At 39.4% G+C, this 20,869-nt stretch overlaps 1 protein-coding gene across 1 annotated transcript; it reads left to right on the top strand.

The window, feature by feature from the left end:
- The first annotated feature begins 378 nt into the window (after nt 1-378).
- On the top strand, nt 379-10,100 carry TOB2 (transducer of ERBB2, 2). The gene is made up of 2 exons (XM_053721326.1): nt 379-532; nt 7,630-10,100. Exon 2 carries the CDS (start codon nt 7,635-7,637, stop codon nt 8,529-8,531), a length of 897 nt encoding a protein of 298 aa, XP_053577301.1. The 5' UTR covers nt 379-532; nt 7,630-7,634; the 3' UTR covers nt 8,532-10,100.
- Nucleotides 10,101-20,869: the final 10,769 nt, after the last annotated feature.

The following is a 20,869-nucleotide window of genomic DNA, read 5'->3' on the forward strand; positions in this document are numbered from 1 at the left end:
CCCCCCCCCTCGTGCACTGCTCTGTCTATGGGCCCTCTCATGCACTACTCTCTCTATGGGCCCTCTCATGCACTGCTCTCCCTCTATTGCCCCCTCAGTCATGCACTACTCTCTCTGTTGCCCCTCTCATGCACTACTCTCTCTCTGTTGGCCTTCTCATGCACTGCTCTCTCTATTGCACACTCATGCACTACTCTCTCTGTTGCCCCCCCCTCGTGCACTGCTCTTTCTATTAACTCCTCCCGCTCTCCCCCATTTGTGTAGGTGGCTACTCCCCGGCCGGCGCACAGAGGGTTACACGTTACGGAGGGCGGTCCCGGGATGTAGATCCGGCTCTCCGGGCGCAGCACGCTGGGTGTGTGTGGCGGATCCCTCCGCAGGGTTGCTAAGGGTGAAACTTTTCCCCTGACTTCCCTCACTTTGGGCCAGGAGGAGGGAGGCAGCGGGAGCCCTAAGCACAGCGCCCCGAGACACTCACCCTAAGCTCCGTGACCTCCTCCTGCACCGCCCGGACCCGGCACTCACCGACCAAGTAAGCAGCGGGGGATCTGTGTTATATAGGAGACAGCTGGTCCTGCAGCTTTATATAGGGCCCTCAACATAGGATCATATTGTGCTTTATCCCGTACTAGTATAGGAGCTTGGGACTCTGTGTAGGGTCTGGGGACTGTGTGACTGTGTGTAGGGTCTGGGGACTGTGTGACTGTGTGTAGGGACTGTGTGACTGTGTGTAGGGACTGTGTGACTGTGTGTAGGGACTGTGTGTAGGGACTGTGTGACTGTGTGTAGGGACTGTGTGTAGGGACTGTGTGACTGTGTGTAGGGACTGTGTGACTGTGTGTAGGGTCTGTGTGACTGTGTGTAGGGTCTGTGTGACTGTGTGTAGGGTCTGTGTGACTGTGTGTAGGGTCTGGTGACTGTGTGGCAGTGTGTAGGGTCTGGGGACTGTGTGTAGGGTCTGGGGACTGTGTGACTGTGTGTAGGGACTGTGTGACTGTGTGTAGGGTCTGGGGACTGTGTGACTGTGTGTAGGGTCTGGGGACTGTGTGACTGTGTGTAGGGTCTGGGGACTGTGTGTGGGGACTGTGTGACTGTGTGTGGGGACTGTGTGACTGTGTGTGGGGTCTGGGGACTGTGTGTTAGGGTCTGCCTTGTGTGACTGTGTGTTAGGGTCTGGGGACTGTGTGTTAGGGTCTGCCTTGTGTGACTGTGTGTTAGGGTCTGGGGACTGTGTGTTAGGGTCTGCCTTGTGTGACTGTGTGTTAGGGTCTGGGGACTGTGTGTTAGGGTCTGCCTTGTGTGACTGTGTGTTAGGGTCTGGGGACTGTGTGTTAGGGTCTGCCTTGTGTGACTGTGTGTTAGGGTCTGGGGACTGTGTGTTAGGGTCTGCCTTGTGTGACTGTGTGTTAGGGTCTGGGGACTGTGTGTTAGGGTCTGCCTTGTGTGACTGTGTGTTAGGGTCTGGGGACTGTGTGTTAGGGTCTGCCTTGTGTGACTGTGTGTTAGGGTCTGGGGACTGTGTGTTAGGGTCTGCCTTGTGTGACTGTGTGTTAGGGTCTGGGGACTGTGTGTTAGGGTCTGCCTTGTGTGACTGTGTGTTAGGGTCTGGGGACTGTGTGTTAGGGTCTGCCTTGTGTGACTGTGTGTTAGGGTCTGGGGACTGTGTGTTAGGGTCTGCCTTGTGTGACTGTGTGTTAGGGTCTGGGGACTGTGTGTTAGGGTCTGCCTTGTGTGACTGTGTGTTAGGGTCTGGGGACTGTGTGTTAGGGTCTGCCTTGTGTGACTGTGTGTTAGGGTCTGGGGACTGTGTGTTAGGGTCTGCCTTGTGTGACTGTGTGTTAGGGTCTGGGGACTGTGTGTTAGGGTCTGCCTTGTGTGACTGTGTGTTAGGGTCTGGGGACTGTGTGTTAGGGTCTGCCTTGTGTGACTGTGTGTTAGGGTCTGGGGACTGTGTGTTAGGGTCTGCCTTGTGTGACTGTGTGTTAGGGTCTGGGGACTGTGTGTTAGGGTCTGCCTTGTGTGACTGTGTGTTAGGGTCTGGGGACTGTGTGTTAGGGTCTGCCTTGTGTGACTGTGTGTAGGGTCTGGGGACTGTGTGTTAGGGTCTGGGGACTGTTAGGGTCTGCCTTGTGTGACTGTGTGTAGGGTCTGGGGACACTGTGACTGTGTGTAGGGTCTGGGGACTGTGTGTTAGGGTCTGTCTTGTGGGACTGTGTTAGGGTCTGTCTTGTGGGACTGTGTGTTAGGGTCTGGGGACTGTGTGGTAGTGTCTGGGGACTGTGTGGTAGGGTCTGTCTTGTGTGACTGTGTGTAGGGTCTGGGGACTGTGTGTTAGGGTCTGCACATTCAGTCCTATGTAGTGATTCGTACAGGTGGCCCTATAAGAAATATCCTGTAGTAATAGAAGGTTTAGAACATTGGGTATAGGGTCACTATATGGGCCTTATAAAGTAAGGTTAATTTTATATAAAAATGTGACACAGGGTGGTTTATATAGGATCAGCAGAGTTAGCACTAAATAACAATCCTACTGTAAGATTGGGTACAGGGTGGTTTATATAGGATCAGCAGAGTTAGCACTAAATAACAATCCTACTGTAATATGGGGTACGGGGTGGTTTATATAGGATCAGCAGAGTTAGCACTAAATAACAATCCTACTGTAATATTGGGTACGGGGTGGTTTATATAGGATCAGCAGAGTTAGCACTAAATAACAATCCTACTGTAATATGGGGTACGGGGGGGGTTTACATAGGATCAGCAGTTGGCACTAAATAACAATCCTACTGTAATGGGGTACGGGGGGGTTTACATAGGATCAGCAGTTGGCACTAAATAACAATCCTACTGTAATGGGGTACGGGGGGGTTTACATAGGATCAGCAGTTGGCACTAAATAACAATCCTACTGTAATGGGGTACGGGGTGGTTTATATAGGATCAGCAGAGTTAGCACTAAATAACAATCCTACTGTAATATGGGGGTACGGGGTGGTTTATATAGGATCAGCAGAGTTAGCACTAAATAACAATCCTACTGTAATGGGGTACGGGGTGGTTTATATAGGATCAGCAGAGTTAGCACTAAATAACAATCCTACTGTAATATGGGGTACGGGGTGGCTTACATAGGATCAGCAGTTGGCACCAAATAACAATCCTACTGTAATATGGGGTATGGGGTGGTTTATATAGGATCAGCAGAGTTAGCACTAAATAACAATCCTACTGTAATATGGGGTGCGGGGTGTTTTTATATATAATAAGCAGAGTTAGCACTAAATAACAATCCTACTGTAATATGGGGTGCGGGGTGGTTTTATATATAATCAGCAGAGTTAGCACTAAATAACAATCCTACTGTAATATGGGGTACGGGTGGTTTTATATAGATCAGTAGTTAGCACTAAATAACAATTCTACAGTAATATGGGGTGGTTTATATAGGATTAGACCTACATGATTTGCATGGTATCAGCAAGGAGGAAATACTAACAGTAAATTTGATACTGTTCTGGTGTTAGCTCCAGAAGACACAGCCTACCTGGCAAACTCTGCACAAGTCGCCCCTTTCTACACTGACTTGTATCTCACAGTAATGCACTGGGTGCAAGCAGCTTACCCTATAAAACCGCCCATCTGTTCCCTGGTTTGGATGGTTTTAGGTCTACGAAATCTGGCAGCCAATAGGTTAACACGTGTGTACATGACATGGGGGTCATTTATGTATAAAGGTATTAGATCTTTAGGGCCGGGTGTGTGGCTGTTATCCCCTCTATCCTATATTGTGTATTGATGTAGCTAATATGGTTGCCTTGTCCCCTCTTGCTGCTTTAGAGCCCTGCCAGGGAGAGAGGCTCTGTCATAGTGTTAGAAATAAATCCGGATTCAACATCAGCCCCATCACCAACGTGTTCTTCTGTCTGTCTTTTACTTCTTAGTGTTTGTTGGTGAATCTGTGTAACTGCTGCCCTATACCCTCCTTGGCTAAGCCATACCAGATGGTTCCAGATAACCAGGCCCCTTCACTATGGGACAATTTGCCGGAGACCCATCTGGCAGCAAACTGCTAAATGCAGGGGTTGGCACATTTTTATGTTATTTAGGGGTCAGGGAAGGGTTTCCTGTGTAGATATCATGTAAGTGGTTACTCCTGGAGCTTTGCTGAGCTCTATGTAAACACTGCATACGTGTCCGTGTCTGCGAGCCAGGGGAAGATATACCCCTACTGTACACACTCTCTTGTAGAGAGGGAGCTGTGTATAAAGTATACAGATCTAACAGCTGCTGGAGGTATACGTGTGTCTACGTGTATGTAAATATCCTTCTGGTTTAGTCTCACAGGAAACATTTATACAAATACATGTGACACCATTTAATAGCCAGCCTGAGTATCGTTGCTGGTCATGCAGTTCTGTAGGAGCCAGGGAAGGACATTTTATAAAGATATAAAAACTACCACTCCTAGGTCTGTGCTGTACATCCGAGCGAGTCGATAGATATTATTGTGCTGTTCTTGGTGATGGCTGCAACAGCTGCTTTTCGCCTTCCTTATGGGTTTGTGTAATGCTGTGATTCCTGATTGTGGATTCATAAGAAATACATTTGTGTTTATATTGTACACAAACCTGTGTATTCTGTGCGCCATTTTAGTTAATAGCTCTAAAAACTGCTATTTACTGTGTGTCGATATTAAACGTGTTTGTGCCGTGTTATTTCAACACCTGAATAGAGGACGCTGGAAACCAGAGTACAAGGTTATTGTCCTCCTCTTTCACCTTGTTTCATTTGTAAACATCCCTGTTATGTCAGCTGCACCGTTCCTTTAAACACGCATGGCATCTGGACGTAATTGGTGGATGTGTTCCACGCCCCCCTGCATGACGCTCGCATTCCTGGTCTCAGGATATTATTGTAACAGCACCGCCATCATTTCAATGCAGAATGTCAGACCCCTAAAATGGACTCGCCACCCCCTGCACATACAGCTTCACGTCAGCACACCCAGTCCCAGTAATCTGCTGACCTTTTGATTTAAGCTTCTGTCCTCTTGGCAATCTGTAAATTGGATTTGATCGTTTTAACTGGTGTTCAAAAACAGAATGTCTTTTTATTTAGAAAGTGTGGTAATTGTTATGCCGTAAACACAGAACTAGATTAATGCCATCAGCATATTACTGAGGCATATGAATATATATGAAACATATAATTACATTTTCTGTCTAATCTCATATTGTTACATTTTGTGACTTTCTATGCACACAAACATTATTTATAGATAAAATGCATTCCTGGTGGTGTAGCCCGGTGTTTGGGTAAAAACCTGATTGTATTAATGTTTATTGCGTTTCAGTTTGTGAGAAATACATGAATAATTGATAAGACATTTGCTTTATTTATACCATGTTGGCTGTATTCAGGTGACCATGAATCCATACTATATAAAATGATATATGGGTGCATCATTATAACAGAGCCTGATAAATATTTGTTCCACAAAGCCACAGCTACTACAATTTTATCCTCGTCTTCTAGTTTTTTTTTTTTTGTTTTTTTTTTTTTTCCTTTGGGTCCTATATATGTGAAGCCAGGTCCCAAACTTGCTGCATGTGTTTTGTAATGTAGAGTTATATTTACTTTCTAAAGTAAAAAGGGGGACCAAGAATACATTTTTACCAACCATACTGGGTTCTCTTTTTATTGTAGTGAATTTTTTTAAAAATGTGCGCACTACGGCTGCCAATCTGCTGTGACCAAGAAACGCCATTCTCATGCATTTTGTTAACGTATATGATCCTGTGCTTATATCTTCTTGTGGGGCGTCTCACTGCCCATCAGATCTGTGGGGAATGTACTTATAATTTAGAGAGATATTTGTTCTTTGGAATAAGTTGCTGCTCTTCCTTCCAGTTCATAACAGTAAAAGTTTAAAGAAGTTTAAGGTAACCTGTTTTATGGGAAATGCATTTTTATTCTTTAAATGATTTTTCATATGCAGGATTAGAATTTGAGTCCCTAGCTTATGTATTCTGAGGGCTAACTGCACCCTATTCCTTAACATTGCTGTGGAAAGAGTTAAGTCCGTTTTTGTGTGCCTCCTGTATCTGATAGGTCCCATCTGGCAATGCCACCAATTAATAGAAAGCCCTAGACTGTTTCTGGCACTGTGAGGCAGAAGCCTTTGGTGTGGGTTTGTGTACTTCTATTGTGTAGCGTTCAGCCTTTGTCCATGTTCAGCACGCAGTGTGCTTTAGTAAAACGGTTCTGCTGCCCTGGCCTACATTTTTATTCATCAGACGTGTCCGTCCTGCTGCCATGAGAACTAAGTCTCATTAGCTTCTTGCCACCTTCAGTTGTCGACCCACTAGGCTTTGCGTGGCACTATAAATGCTAACCCACCATCCATAGCATGTGCTTTCTTTGTAAACTTGAATTCCTGTTTAAAACTAACCATATAGCACTCCCCCCCCCCCAAACTCATGTTTATTTCATTTTGGAGTTTGGTAGAAACAATCTGTCAGTTTCCGTGTTCTCCCAGGCACTAATCAAGCACAATGTGTTACATACTAATATAGATTTGTGTCTACACAAGTGCTCCTCCGCTTCAATAACAATACATACAAATTACCAAGTGGATTTTGTTCCCTTTCAGAGATGGCGTTTCCATTATCAGAAACAGAATCTATATGCTTTTTAAACCTTAATCACATTCTGGTGACGCTGCCTGTCTTTCCCATGTTAGGATAAGGGAAGTGCATGTGACGGCAAAGGTTTAACACTTAACCAGCATCTGAACTTTTTTTCCTCCACATTTTAAGCAGATCAGGGCTTGGCTGTAAGGTAGACCTGTATTATGGTAACCACATGACACTTGTAGCTATAAATAAGCGTCTTCCTCTGTGTACAGGATAGGAGTGTTGGGCTGGAGCTAACAAGGCCGGCACAGCCCTTTTTAATGCTTATTAGGGAAAACCATGCCACAGGTGGAGAGTGCTGTAATTATAACTAACATAAGTACATATGAGCTCATAACGCTTTTTGGCCAAAGCAAGCTGTGCTAGAATATCTGCTGTAAAAAAAACCTTTGTGATGGCAAGCTACACACACAATGAATAGAATCTAACCCAGCTCATTAAACTGAGCTGGACAAATCTTTAGTCCTGGCCCTTCTTTAAATTTATTAAATTATGGCTTCTCCGTATTTTTTATTTTTTTACTAGTGTGTGAATTATTATTTTTTTTTAGTTTTTCATCTTTCCTATAACTTTTTTATTCTAAAATATTAATTTCTCTTGAATATCAACTTGGTTAAGAATTTTAGGTGCTTCGGGAAAATGAAGGTGCATTTATCTGCTTTCTTAGTGAAGAAGAATAGATGTTGGCACATTGTCATATGGTCTAAGAAGGAAGGAGAATCCTTTCTTTGTAACTATGAAACCTTTACTTAGCAAGAACAAATGTTCCCGACATTTACAAATTACTGTTTTCCATTTATAACCAAACAGCAGCTTTTTTTACTCAATTATACATGAGGGATTTTTATCTTGAATGTTATTTACATTTAGGAATTACTACTTGTACAAGGACACTTATTAATGTGTAATTTTTTTTTTTTTTTTTTATTAGAGAATATGCATCTGGAGATCAAAGTTGCCCTGAATTTCATTATTTCTTACCTGTACAACAAGCTTCCAAGACGTAGAGCTGACCTGTTTGGAGAGGAGCTAGAGCGGCTTTTAAAAAGTAAATATGAAGGGCACTGGTACCCTGAGAAACCACTGAAAGGGTCTGGTTATCGCTGCATTCACATTGGGGAGACCGTAGACCCAGTTATCGAGCAGGCAGCGCGGAGGAGTGGCCTTGACATTGAAGATGTTCGGGCAAATGTCCCAGAAGAACTGAATGTTTGGATTGACCCATTTGAAGTGTCCTACCAGATAGGTGAGAAAGGTGCGGTAAAGGTCCTGTATCTGGAAGATGTAGAGAGCAGTTCTGAGCTGGATAAGGAAATAAAGAGCAGTTTCAACCCAGAAGCTCAAGTGTTTATCCCAATCACTAACCAAGAAACTTCACTGTCCAACTCTCCATCTCCATCTTTTGGCCAGTCTCCCAGCCCAACCTTCATCCCCCGTGCCTCTCAGCCAATTACCTTTACCACTGCCACCTTCGCAGCCACCAAGTTTGGCTCCACCAAAATGAAGAAGGGAGGTCAGCGCATGGCAAGATCACCCACCAATAATTTGGCAAAGCACAAGGGTCTCTCCCTCTCAATGCATTCACTGAACTTCGGTGCAACCCAGGGTGCTCCTTCACAGCTATCACCGAATGCCAAGGAGTTTGTCTTCAGTGGAGCTCCTGGGCTTTTCTACGACAGTGACAGCCAGAACCTTCCAAGCCCGAGTCAATTTGCTGCCGCCTTTAATAGTGGAAGCAGCCTCTTTGGTGATAAATCTCCTTTTGTTGAAGGGTTGAACTTTGGCCTCCCTTACCAAAGTCAACCCTTCCAACCGGTCATCCTGGCAAACTAAGGTTATAGAAGATTTTCCTCCCACAGTACCTTTTTGAATGTGGTTAAAGGAAAACAAATTTTGATTTATGAAATAAAATTTTACAAGAAGTAACAAGTAAAATATTCTTAAATAGACTGGCTTACCCCTTGTGTTGCTACTGGACACTTGTGAAGTTCCTCACTTTTTTTTTTTTTTTTTTTTTTTTTTAACAGGAGATACAAATATATGGAAGGACATAAAATATATTTTATATGGCTGAGTCTGTTTTTGCCCCAGGTTCATTGGAGTAAAAGTGGAAAAAACATAAAAATTCCACCCTTTGTTTTGAAGATTTACCCATGAAGTAACCATTGTGGAAATCCTTCTCGCTGCTAATTGCAAGCAACGCCACGAAGATCATAGTATCGTTCCCGAGATGGAGCAGAGTTTGGTGTTTTGGAAAGCTTTCACCTTAAAGAATACTGTACAGCTGCACTTATATTTTATTGCCGATTTTGTTTGGCGTTTGTAATTAATTATATATATATATATATATATATATATATATATATATATATATTTTCCTCTGTTGAACATTTCCTGCCTAGATCTTACATTCTTTTTTGTATGTATTTTGCATTATTCCCTAAAAACGGTATTGCTTCAAACCAAACCCTCCATGTCACTTCATTCTAATGTCTTTAAAAAGCATAGCAATGGCTGCATTATATCGTCCAAATTAAAGTTTGCGCACCCTGCTAAAGTAAAATTTACAACAAATGCAAAATTAATTAGTTACAGATAAATTAAATTCTGACAGACAAAATGCAGTCTTGCTAAACACTACATTTGGAGATGATCTATAAATTTTTTTTTATATATATATATATATATATATATATATATATATATACACACATACTTTTTTTTTTTTTTTTTATATATATATTTATTTAAAAAAGTAAATTTGTTCAGCCCTTGTCTGTTTAAACAGTATTATGCATTTCCAGTTAAGATCCAAAATAGCTGGAACCCCCAAAAGCTTGAAAGTATAGCCATTGAGTGATATTTGTATTATGGGAATGTGCAGTGATACTTTTGTGAGGCTTCATGTTCCAAAAACAGAAGGAAAGGAAACCACAGTTATGTAGAGGCACCATACATACCCCCCCCCCTCCTTAGCTGGTTGATAAATATCCTGACTATATTTTTGTACTTAAATGTTGCCCCCTCCTCTGTATCTTGACACTTAAGAATTCAAGTGATGCACAATATAAATGGGGAACCCAGATTATCTGCTGGTTGGAGACAGTTTTGCTCTGCAGTATTCTGGTTTACCCTGATGTCACTAGACCATTAACCATCTTTTTTTCAGCACTATCTCCCTTTCAGTCCTATTCAAGTAAATTTTACATTGAATATTCCTTATTGAATAATGCCAGCAGGTCAATCCGATGGCAGTAGAAAATAATATATTAAATACATTTTTTTATAGAATATCTATATTTTTTAAGCTATTTGTAAATCCATTTTTTTTTTTATTTATTTTCCAAGAAATTTATTTTTTTTAATAAGTCATTCAAGTGTCAGTAACTTAATGTTATATAATTTAAAGAATAAAAAAAAAAAAAGCCTCTAGTTGAAAGCAAGAATTATCCTTAACTACACTTTATATATATATATATATATATATATATATATATATATATATATATATATATATATATTTTTTTTTTTTTTTTCTCCCTATAAAAAGACCTTCCTTCCATAGTATTTTATGTCTAAAGGTCCTCCTTGTTTCAAATGTAGCATGACGTTTCCTGAGATGTACTTTGCTTTTACAGCATGTTGTGCTGTTCAAATGTGTGAGCCACAGCTTACAATAAATCTGTATTGTAGTTCAGGGCTACCAAATCCTAGTGGAGAACACTGAATTATTTCAAACACTCATTGAACAGTTGCTTCTACAAAAAAAGTGTCTTGTATTTTATAGAATTTTTTTTTTTTTTTTTTTTTTTCCTGATTCCTCTTATTAGAGAAAAAGCTGCTGCACAAAACCTTGGCACATCAGTTTTAAATGCGATACCAAACTAACAAGCAATTTATAAAATAAGCCACAATATAAAGTTGCCCATACGTAAATAGGTGATAATGTGGAAGTCTTACCAGTTCAGGTTAAGGCACTAAAGGAAGGTGATGTCCTAGAAAATTAAATACACTTAAGCCCTATAAAGTGTAGAATAATTAAATGCAGAGAAAAGAAGCCCTTTTAGAATGCAAGAGCTATGATGGACAATACAGGATTATTGGGACTTTCCTGAGGTGTCACAGCTGCCTGATTTTGCTCATACCAGAGGCTGCATATAGAAACAGCACAGAGTATCTGTTGGAGTTAAATTTAATCAATTATTGCTTTAAAGTAACAGAAACCTGTGTGTTAAATTCTAACCTCTGGTGTTGATCCGCAAACAGGCAAAATTAGCCAGGAATGTAGTACGGACCGCCTCTTAATATAAATTTCAAACAGCCTATTTTATGAAAGCGAGCCCTCCCCTCACGTTTATTTTATTTTTTTGTAACAGGTTTTAAATTCTGCAGCTCATAGTTACTAGCCCAGTAAAGATGTGAAATATTAACAAACGCTCCATTTTCTCAGGAGATTCATTGTAGCTTTTTCCCACCAATGACTTTCCTTTTAAAATGGTTTGTCCCATATAACTCAAATTATTGATCACAAGTTGTTGGTGTGGTTTTTTTTTTTGTTATTATTATAAATATGGCTCAAGTAGCATACAAGAAAAATAGTACCCTAACTATAGATTTAATGCTTTCTAAACTTTTTCCACATTTTGCTGTATCTCATATTTTAAGGTGGACTTACTTCACAAGTGTGAAACTACTACAAATTTTGGTCGCTACTCTGCATTTTTTTTTTTTTCCTTTAGCAACTATATATTTTTTTACAACACTAGACCCTTTGTGTTTAAAATTTTTATTTACGTTTGTAAAAAAAAAAAGAGAAAAAAAAAAGAAAAATATAAACAAATTTAAATATATAAAATTTGCTACATTTGTAAAATGTGAGAGGAATATATTCTAAATATATATTTCTATTGTACATTTAAGCTAAACTTCTGTTCAGGGTTTTGTTTCTTAAAGAAAATGGGGGGGGAAAAAATATTAAAAAATTAAAATAAAAAAGACTAAATATTTTTTCAAAAAAAGTAAAATAGAAAAAAATCTAAAAAAAAACAAACTCCAGAAAACTGCCTCTTGTCTAAGCGGATACAGTGTCTAATCTTGTGAAGAACTGAGAATTAAAGATCTAATCTTTATAATAAAATATTGAATTGTACATGTTACACTATAACAGGATTTCTTTTGCCTTTTTGTATAACGCAGGTCGATGGGTGGGGGAGTTTTTTTATTTTATTTTTTATTTTTTTGTTTACCAATAAATAAAAATAACTTGATTTCCCCCCCCCTCCCTTTTTATTTGTGTAATTTTTGGAACATTGTGCAATATACGATGGCCTAATGGAGTGTTAAGTTTAAGATGTACAGTTTCTATTGTTCCAAAGTTTTTTTAAGTTTGTATTAAAAGCATGATCTCGAAATCCTAGTTTCAGTGACTTTATTTTATCTAAGTTGGTGGTTATTTATGTGCTTGGGTTATGTGCTTAATTTATATACAGTCTACATTAGTTGTTTGTGAATATATTTTACCTGTGTGTAATCTGAACCACATACACAAAACACTTTATGCAAATGAACCACATTATATATATATATATATATATATATATATATATATATATATATATATTTTATTCAATTTAGCCCTTAGCAGATTATTTCAGTATTGTTAAACTGCTACATTTTGTCAGTTCGTATATTAATAACTTGTAGTTACTTTAAAACATTTTATAGTGATTGGATTACAACTCTTGAATGGCTGAAAGATTTTGTCCTTGTGTAAGTGTTTCAACCTTTTTATTGCAAGTTCTCTACTGGTATTTTTGCCTTAAATACTCATAACTACTGGGTTAAAAAAATTGTATTCAATATATTTTTCTGTTTTTAGGAATTTTATTTTAAAATACAATATACTGAATACAAAAATCATATTAGAGCAACAAATAATAACGGAAAAAAAACATAGAAAAAATGCACATATAGTGCTTTTATGTTGTGTATGTTAGATGTAGAAATGTTATGTATATTCAATCCAGTTATTCTGATCTTCCACCACCTACCCAAGGTTCACAAATCCTTAGCAGAGGTGAGGGGAAGGCCAAAAGTCTCAGGGATTGGGTCCCTTTTCGAACGCTTATCAAGCTGGGTGAAGTCTTTGCTCAACCTGTAATATTTTAGTTGCCTTCTTATTTGCATGACACTAAGCACTTAGTATCCAATTTAGATGGGATGGAAGGCTCAATGTTCATGGCTCACTATTGATGTGGTGGGATTGTATTCAGCCATTCCGCATCATTTGGGAGTTAGGGCAGTGGAGTATCTCCTTGCACATTTCAGCAACTACAATTCTGTTTTTAAATTTCATTTTTTTTAAGACCCTTGATTTTCTCTTAAAACAATTTATTTTTCAGTTTGAAGGAGATTTTTTATTTTTTTAAATCGCCAAGGCCGCAAAATTTGCGCCAGCTTACACTAATATCTTTATGGGACGGTGAGAGCGTTCCCAAGTCTTTGGACAGGATAATCCCTTCAGAAAGCTTATACAAATATATAAGCGTTATATTTATGACCTCCTTTTTATCTGGACTGGAAATATGAAGCTTTACAGTTAATTGTTTTAATTCAAATAGTGTAGGGCTACAATTCACTCGCCAACACGAGAGAACTAAGATTCCCTAGTTGGACATCACATTAAGTGGTAACATGGAGACTGGTAGGATTAGTAGTTCACTTTTACAGAAAACCTATTACATCTAATACAATATTGCATGCTAAGAGTAGTCACCCAAAGTATACAGGCTTTAGGGTGGCTAAAGGCCAATTAATTCACATAAAACTTAACTGTACAGAGACGTTGATTTTTATGATTGAAAAGTTCAAACAATCACTTTTACAACGAGGCTATTCACTGAAAATGTTAAATAGAGCTTTCCTAGAGATATCACAAATGGATCGTAATTCCCTTATCCGTAACCACAGTTCTCGTAACAATAAAAGATTTGATGTCCGTAAACCTATTTTTTTTTTTTTTTTTTTTTCCGAGATCTGTGGAATCATTACTTAACATTTACCAATTGTAACAGTGGAGAACAGTCTGAAGGATTGTTTCCAGTGGTTGCAACTTCATATCGAGAAGAGGTTGCACTATTGGCAACATACTTGCACCTAGCATGTTTTAAAAAAAAAAAAAAAAAAGCAGAGGGCAGGGGCTAACAGTGAAAGAGCACTTTAGATGTCATTATGGAAAGTGTATAGCTTGCTCACATACCAAGGTTGGGTCCCATTTTCAATCTAGGAGTACACAGTTTTCAACATGACTGTTTGTACTTACTGCCGCTCTACTTGAGTGTACTCGCTGTGAGGTCCAATACACAGGTTGTTCAACTAGGGAAGTCAGGACCTGCATTAGAGAGCACTTAAATTATATTAATTGAAGAGAGTGCTCTGATTTGACGAGGCATTTTATATACTGTCATAATCAGGATCTTACTTCCTTTAGCTGGCAAGTGATTGAGACTGTATGCCCGAAACTTAGGGGTAGTGACAGAATAAGTAGATTACTTTACAAAGAGGCTTTTTGGATCTTCCAACTACCGACAAGGGGACCCAAGGGTCTAAACATTATGTCATACATTTTTGGCAGCATTAATAACTGTTGGTGGTACCCTCCACTGTCTTAAAGCCCTATTAATTTTAAATAGTTGTTATAGGTCTATACTGGTTTGAATTTATATTTGTTTGTTAAGCATACCGCTTTTTATAATTTATTGAAGACCTGATATAGGTTACCTAGTCTCTTTTTAAGAATATAATGAAACAAACGTGTATATACCCTTTAAATTTACACTTAGGTAAGCATATATGTGGCACAAGTTTTTACATAATTTTTTCAGTCAGAACTAAACTAGTTTGAATAAAGTCTGTCAGAGTTAACACTCATTAAAGAAACATTGTTAGAACTATTGCATTCCATTCTGCCTGTATTTAAGAGTTTTCACTTGATTCCTTAGATTTGTTTGTTAGTATTGAATTAAGTCTGTATTGTTCAGATGTATCTATTATGCGCAAATGTGCCGCACAGTGCACACAAAGAGTTAAAAGTGACTGTCTTTTTAAAGGGACACCAGAGTTTTGTTGTTTAGAAAGAAAAATAATCCCTTTATTACCCATTCCCCAGTTTTGCATAAACAAGTTATAATAATACACGTTTTTACCTCTGTAATTACCTTTAATTTAAGGTTCTGCTGACCGCCCCTTATTTTTAGTTCTTTTGACAGACTTGTATTTTAGGCAATCACTGCTCACTTCTAGGTCACTTCACGTGCTTGAGCTCAATGCTATCTATAAGAAACACATGAACTAATGCCCTCTAGTGGTCAAAGTTCAGTCTTCAAGGTCTAAGGAATTAGCATATGACCCTCCTAGGCTTAAAGGGACACTGTACCCAAAAATTTTATTACGTGATTCAGATTGAGCATGAAATTTTAAGCAACTTTCTAATTTACTCCTATTATCAAATTTTCTTCATTCTCTTGGTTTCTTTATTTGAAATGCAAGAATGTAAGTTTAGATGCCGGCCCATTTTTGGTGAACAACCTGGGTTGTCCTTGCTGATTGGTGGATAAATTCATCCACCAATAAAAAAGTGCTGTCCAGAGTACTGAAACCAAAAAAAGCTTAGATGCCTTCTTTTTCAAATAATGATAGCAAGAGAATGAAGAAAAATTGATAATAGGAGTAAATTAGAAAGTTGCTTAAAATTGCATGCTCTTTCTGAATTACAAAAGAAAAAAATTGGGTACAGTGTCCCTTTAACTAAGAATACAAAGAGAACAAAGCAAAATTGGTGATTAAAGTAAATTGGGAAGTTGTTTAAAATTACATACCCTATTTAAATCATGAGGGTTTTTTTGGACTTAATTGTCCCTTTTAAGTCTGTGTATTCACTCTTTTAATGATTTGCAGCAAGTATCCAATCAAATTAGTTGTTGGGCTATTTATACATTGTCAGGGCAAGTTTAGAACCATGTCTAAGTAAGGGTTGTGGGCCGAAAAGAGTCAGGCATTATTTCTACTTGTTGCTGCTGCTTTTAAATCCAAATACTTTTATTTAAATAAACGTTTCTACTATAGCGCTATGAATGACTCGCTGTTTTTTTTTAATTTGTCTACATGTATATTCCATCATATTATTTGTTTTTTTTTTAGTTAGAAAACCAATATGAAGGCTTTGTAACGCATCGTATCAGGTTCATAACATTGTCGTGTGTGCATGGAATATGCTCCCTGTGATGCCACTGTAGCCCTAAATCTAGAACGTTTTGGTGACACTTTCTCACCGTGATATACACAACTCACCTTAGGGTTATATCATTGTCACATACTTGGGAATATTTATTTTTACCTGGCACACATTCTACATATGATGTCACTGTGGCCCTATATATGGCACATATTTCTGTGACTCCTTACAGTGCTATACACATTACCCAGCACATATCACCATGGCATAATCTTGTGATGTGGCCCTATATCTGACACATTCTAACAGTGATATACACAATACATGGCACATTCACCATGGCCTATTCTCCTTGTGATGTCACTGTGGCCCTATATCTGGCACATGTTTTTGTGACACCTTTTCATAGTGCTATACATATTACCTGTGGCTCTATATCTGACACATCTGTGTGACACTGTCTCAGTGATATACACATTACCCATGGCTCTATATCTGACACGTCTGTGTGACACTCACAGTGATATCACATTACCTGTGGCTCTATATCTGACACATCTGTGTGACACTTTCTCACAGGGATATACACATTTCTTGTGGCTCTATATCGGACATGTATGTGTGATACTTTCTCACAGGGATATACACATTACTTGTGGCTCTATATCTGACACGTCTGTGACACTTTCTCACAGTAATATACACATTACTTGTGGCTCTATATCTGACACGTCTGTGACACTGTCTCTCAGTAATATACACATTACTTGTGGCTCTATATCTGACACGTCTGTGACACTGTCTCTCAGTAATATACACATTACTTGTGGCTCTATATCTGACACGTCTGTGTGACACTGTCTCTCAGTAATATACACATTACCTGTGGCTCTATATCTGACACGTCTGTGACACTTTCTCACAGTAATATACACATTACTTGTGGCTCTATATCTGACACGTCTGTGTGACACTTTCTCACAGTGCTATACACATTACCTGTGGCTCTATATCTGACACTTTCTCATAGTGCTATACACATTACCTGTGGCTCTATATCTGACACGTCTGTGTGACACTGTCTCTCAGTAATATACACATTACTTGTGGCTCTATATCTGACACGTCTGTGTGACACTTTCTCACAGTGCTATACACATTACCTGTGGCTCTATATCTGACACTTTCTCATAGTGCTATACACATTACCTGTGGCTCTATATCTGACACGTCTGTGTGATACTTTCTCACAGTGCTATACACATTACCTGTGGCTCTATATCTGACACTTTCTCATAGTGCTATACACATTACCTGTGGCTCTATATCTGACACTTTCTCATAGTGCTATACACATTACTTGTGGCTCTATATCTGACACGTCTGTGTGACACTTTCTCACAGTGCTATACACATTACCTGTGGCTCTATATCTGACACTTTCTCATAGTGCTATACACATTACCTGTGGCTCTATATCTGACACGTCTGTGTGACACTTTCTCACAGTGCTATACACATTACCTGTGGCTCTATATCTGACACGTCTGTGTGACACTTTCTCACAGTGCTATACACATTACCTGTGGCTCTATATCTGACACGTCTGTGTGATACTTTCTCACAGTGCTATACACATTACCTGTGGCTCTATATCTGACACTTTCTCACAGTGCTATACACATTACTTGTGGCTCTATATCTGACACGTCTGTGTGACACTGTCTCACAGGGATATACACATTACCTGTGGCTCTATATCTGACACGTCTGTGTGACACTTTCTCACAGTGCTATACACATTACCTGTGGCTCTATATCTGACACTTTCTCATAGTGCTATACACATTACCTGTGGCTCTATATCTGACACGTCTGTGACACTTTCTCACAGTAATATACACATTACTTGTGGCTCTATATCTGACACGTCTGTGTGACACTGTCTCTCAGTAATATACACATTACTTGTGGCTCTATATCTGACACGTCTGTGTGACACTGTCTCTCAGTAATATACACATTACTTGTGGCTCTATATCTGACACGTCTGTGTGACACTGTCTCTCAGTAATATACACATTACTTGTGGCTCTATATCTGACACGTCTGTGTGACACTTTCTCACAGTGCTATACACATTACCTGTGGCTCTATATCTGACACGTCTGTGTGACACTTTCTCACAGTGCTATACACATTACCTGTGGCTCTATATCTGACACGTCTGTGTGACACTTTCTCACAGTGCTATACACATTACCTGTGGCTCTATATCTGACACGTCTGTGTGATACTTTCTCACAGTGCTATATACTTTACCTGACACTCTCAGGTAAGGATTTCCCTACTTGAGTGCAGGTGAGTCTGTCAGAGTGACCAGCTGACCAGATCAGGGCTGTTAGCGCTGCTTGAGAGTAGAACTGAGAAACCCTGATTTCTGAGGTTCACTGAAGGATCATATTAGCTGCACCAGGCAAGTAGTGGAGCTCTGGGTGTCCCAGGTATACACGTACCAGACTGAGAAACACGGTTGTAAACTATGATTATATATATATAATGCAATGTCATTCAACAGAATTCTCATTTGTATAGTACTGTGCAGCTGTACAAATCCAGACTTATTCTGAAATATAAACTTGTAAATAATATTTTTTTTATTAAAAAAAAAATTAAATGATCAAAAATGACTCTTTACAACCTGTAAGTCACAGAAGTATTATAGCTGATATAAAACTACCTTTATATTATATATGTAAGCTGTTTAATGACAGGTAAATATTGTCTAAATTACAAAATATTCTTTACACTTGGTTCCATCCCCTCTCCAAACTGTCCCATTTTACAGATGCAGCTGTTTCGAAATCCAAACCTTTTCTGTTTGCAAGCAGTTTGGATAAAGTGCTTTCTAGCTGTACTTTTTAAAACGATGCAGTGTTTACCTGTGGGTGTGATAGGTCAATGTTCAGTATATTCGGAGGGCAGGAAATTCCCAGTAGTTTATAAGATCTGGACTAGTAAAAAATAAAATAAAAATAGACTTTTTAATGCTAAGATGACGAGTAGGTTTTTTTCAGACCAGTAAACTACAGCAACTTTTCCAGCGTCAAAGGGATATATAACATTTTGTAATTAAAGGGATAGAAAGTACATGGGCTGCATTTAAACTTTCAATAGAAGCATTTTGTAATATAAATCCACTAGCAAAAATGCTTCTCGTAAAAGTTGTGTTTTTCAGTAGAATACGCACATATGCTGTGAGGGCCAGTGCACCAGTATTCAAACATTGCACCTCAGAGAAGCAGCAGTGGCTTGTGTGGCACAAAAACAATACACACCACTGCCAGCTCTCTGAGTTTGGATGCTGGTGCACGGGGCCCTCACAGCATATGTGCATATACCACTGCAACACTATTAACTTTTACTTCAGTCACAGAAGAGGGGCATACTATAATGAACAGTCCTTCAGTCACGGAAGAGGGGCATACTATAGTGAACAGTCCTTCAGTCATGGAAGCAGGGCTTACTATAGTGAAAAGTCCTTCAGTCACAGAAGAGGGGCATACTATAGTGAAAATTCCTTCAGTCACAGAAGCAGGGCATACTATAGTGAAAAGTCCTTCAGTCACGGAAGAGGGGCATTCTATAGTTAACAGTCCAGTTACGGAAGAGGGGCATACTATAGTGAACAGTCCTTCAGTCACAGAGGAAAGGCATACTATAGTGAAAAGTCCTTCAGTCATGGAGGAGGGGCATACTATAGTGAAAATTCCTTCAGTCACGGAAGAGGGGCATACTATAGTGAAAAGTCCTTCAGTCACTGAGGAGGGGCATACTATAGTTAACAGTCCTTCAGTCATGGAGGAGGGGCATACTATAGTGAACAGTCCTTCAGTCATGGAAGAGGGGCATACTATAGTGAAAAGTCCTTCAGTCACTGAGGAGGGGCATACTATAGTTAACAGTCCTTCAGTCATGGAGGAGGGGCATACTATAGTGAACAGTCCTTCAGTCATGGAGGAGGGGCATACTATAGTGAACAGTCCTTTAGTCACGGAGGAGGGGCATACTATAGTGAACAGTCCTTCAGTCATGGAAGAGGGGCATACTATAGTGAAAAGTCCTTCAGTCACTGAGGAGGGGCATACTATAGTTAACAGTCCTTCAGTCATGGAGGAGGGGCATACTATAGTGAACAGTCCTTCAGTCATGGAGGAGGGGCATACTATAGTGAACAGTCCTTTAGTCACGGAGGAGGGGCATACTATAGTGAACAGTCCTTCAGTCATGGAAGAGGGGCATACTATAGTGAACAGTCCTTCAGTCATAGAAGAGGGGCATATGAGTCTGAGACAGAGGTTGGTTGTAGGAGACTATTATTAGGAAGGTTAATAGGATAATTTGTCATCTAGATCCCTTAAACAGAACAGTTTGCTCTCTTCCAGGGGATCGTGTTAGGCATATTGCTGAGCGTATTGATACATTGTTAGAGGGATCTAGGCCTGTTCCTGCAGTCATGGTGCATATTGGCAATAAATTAATCAGCGGGAGATGGAGTCTTCTAAAAAATTACTTCAAGGAGTTAGGTAGCTTAAAGCAAGGACCGCCAAAGTAATATTTTGTAGATATTGCCAGTGCCTTGTGCTAACCCAGTTAGGCATAAAGAGCTAAGGGCAGTTAATTCTTGGTTAAAAACATGGTGTAAAAATGAGGGCTTTGATGTATTTATAGCACTGGGCTGACTTTATTGTACAGTAAGGATGGAATGCACCTGAATGACATTGGTGCAGGTGTGTTAGGGGAGAGGATGGTTTCACGCTTAGAGCATCTTTTAAACTAGGCAAAGGGGGGAGGGCAGTCCAAACATAAAATAATAGACGGATAAGTCTGTGTATATGTCACACCTAGAATATCTCAAGGAAGGGAATGACAGAAGGAT

Source organism: Bombina bombina, chromosome 7, assembly GCF_027579735.1.
Source record: "Bombina bombina isolate aBomBom1 chromosome 7, aBomBom1.pri, whole genome shotgun sequence".
NCBI lineage: Eukaryota > Metazoa > Chordata > Amphibia > Anura > Bombinatoridae > Bombina > Bombina bombina.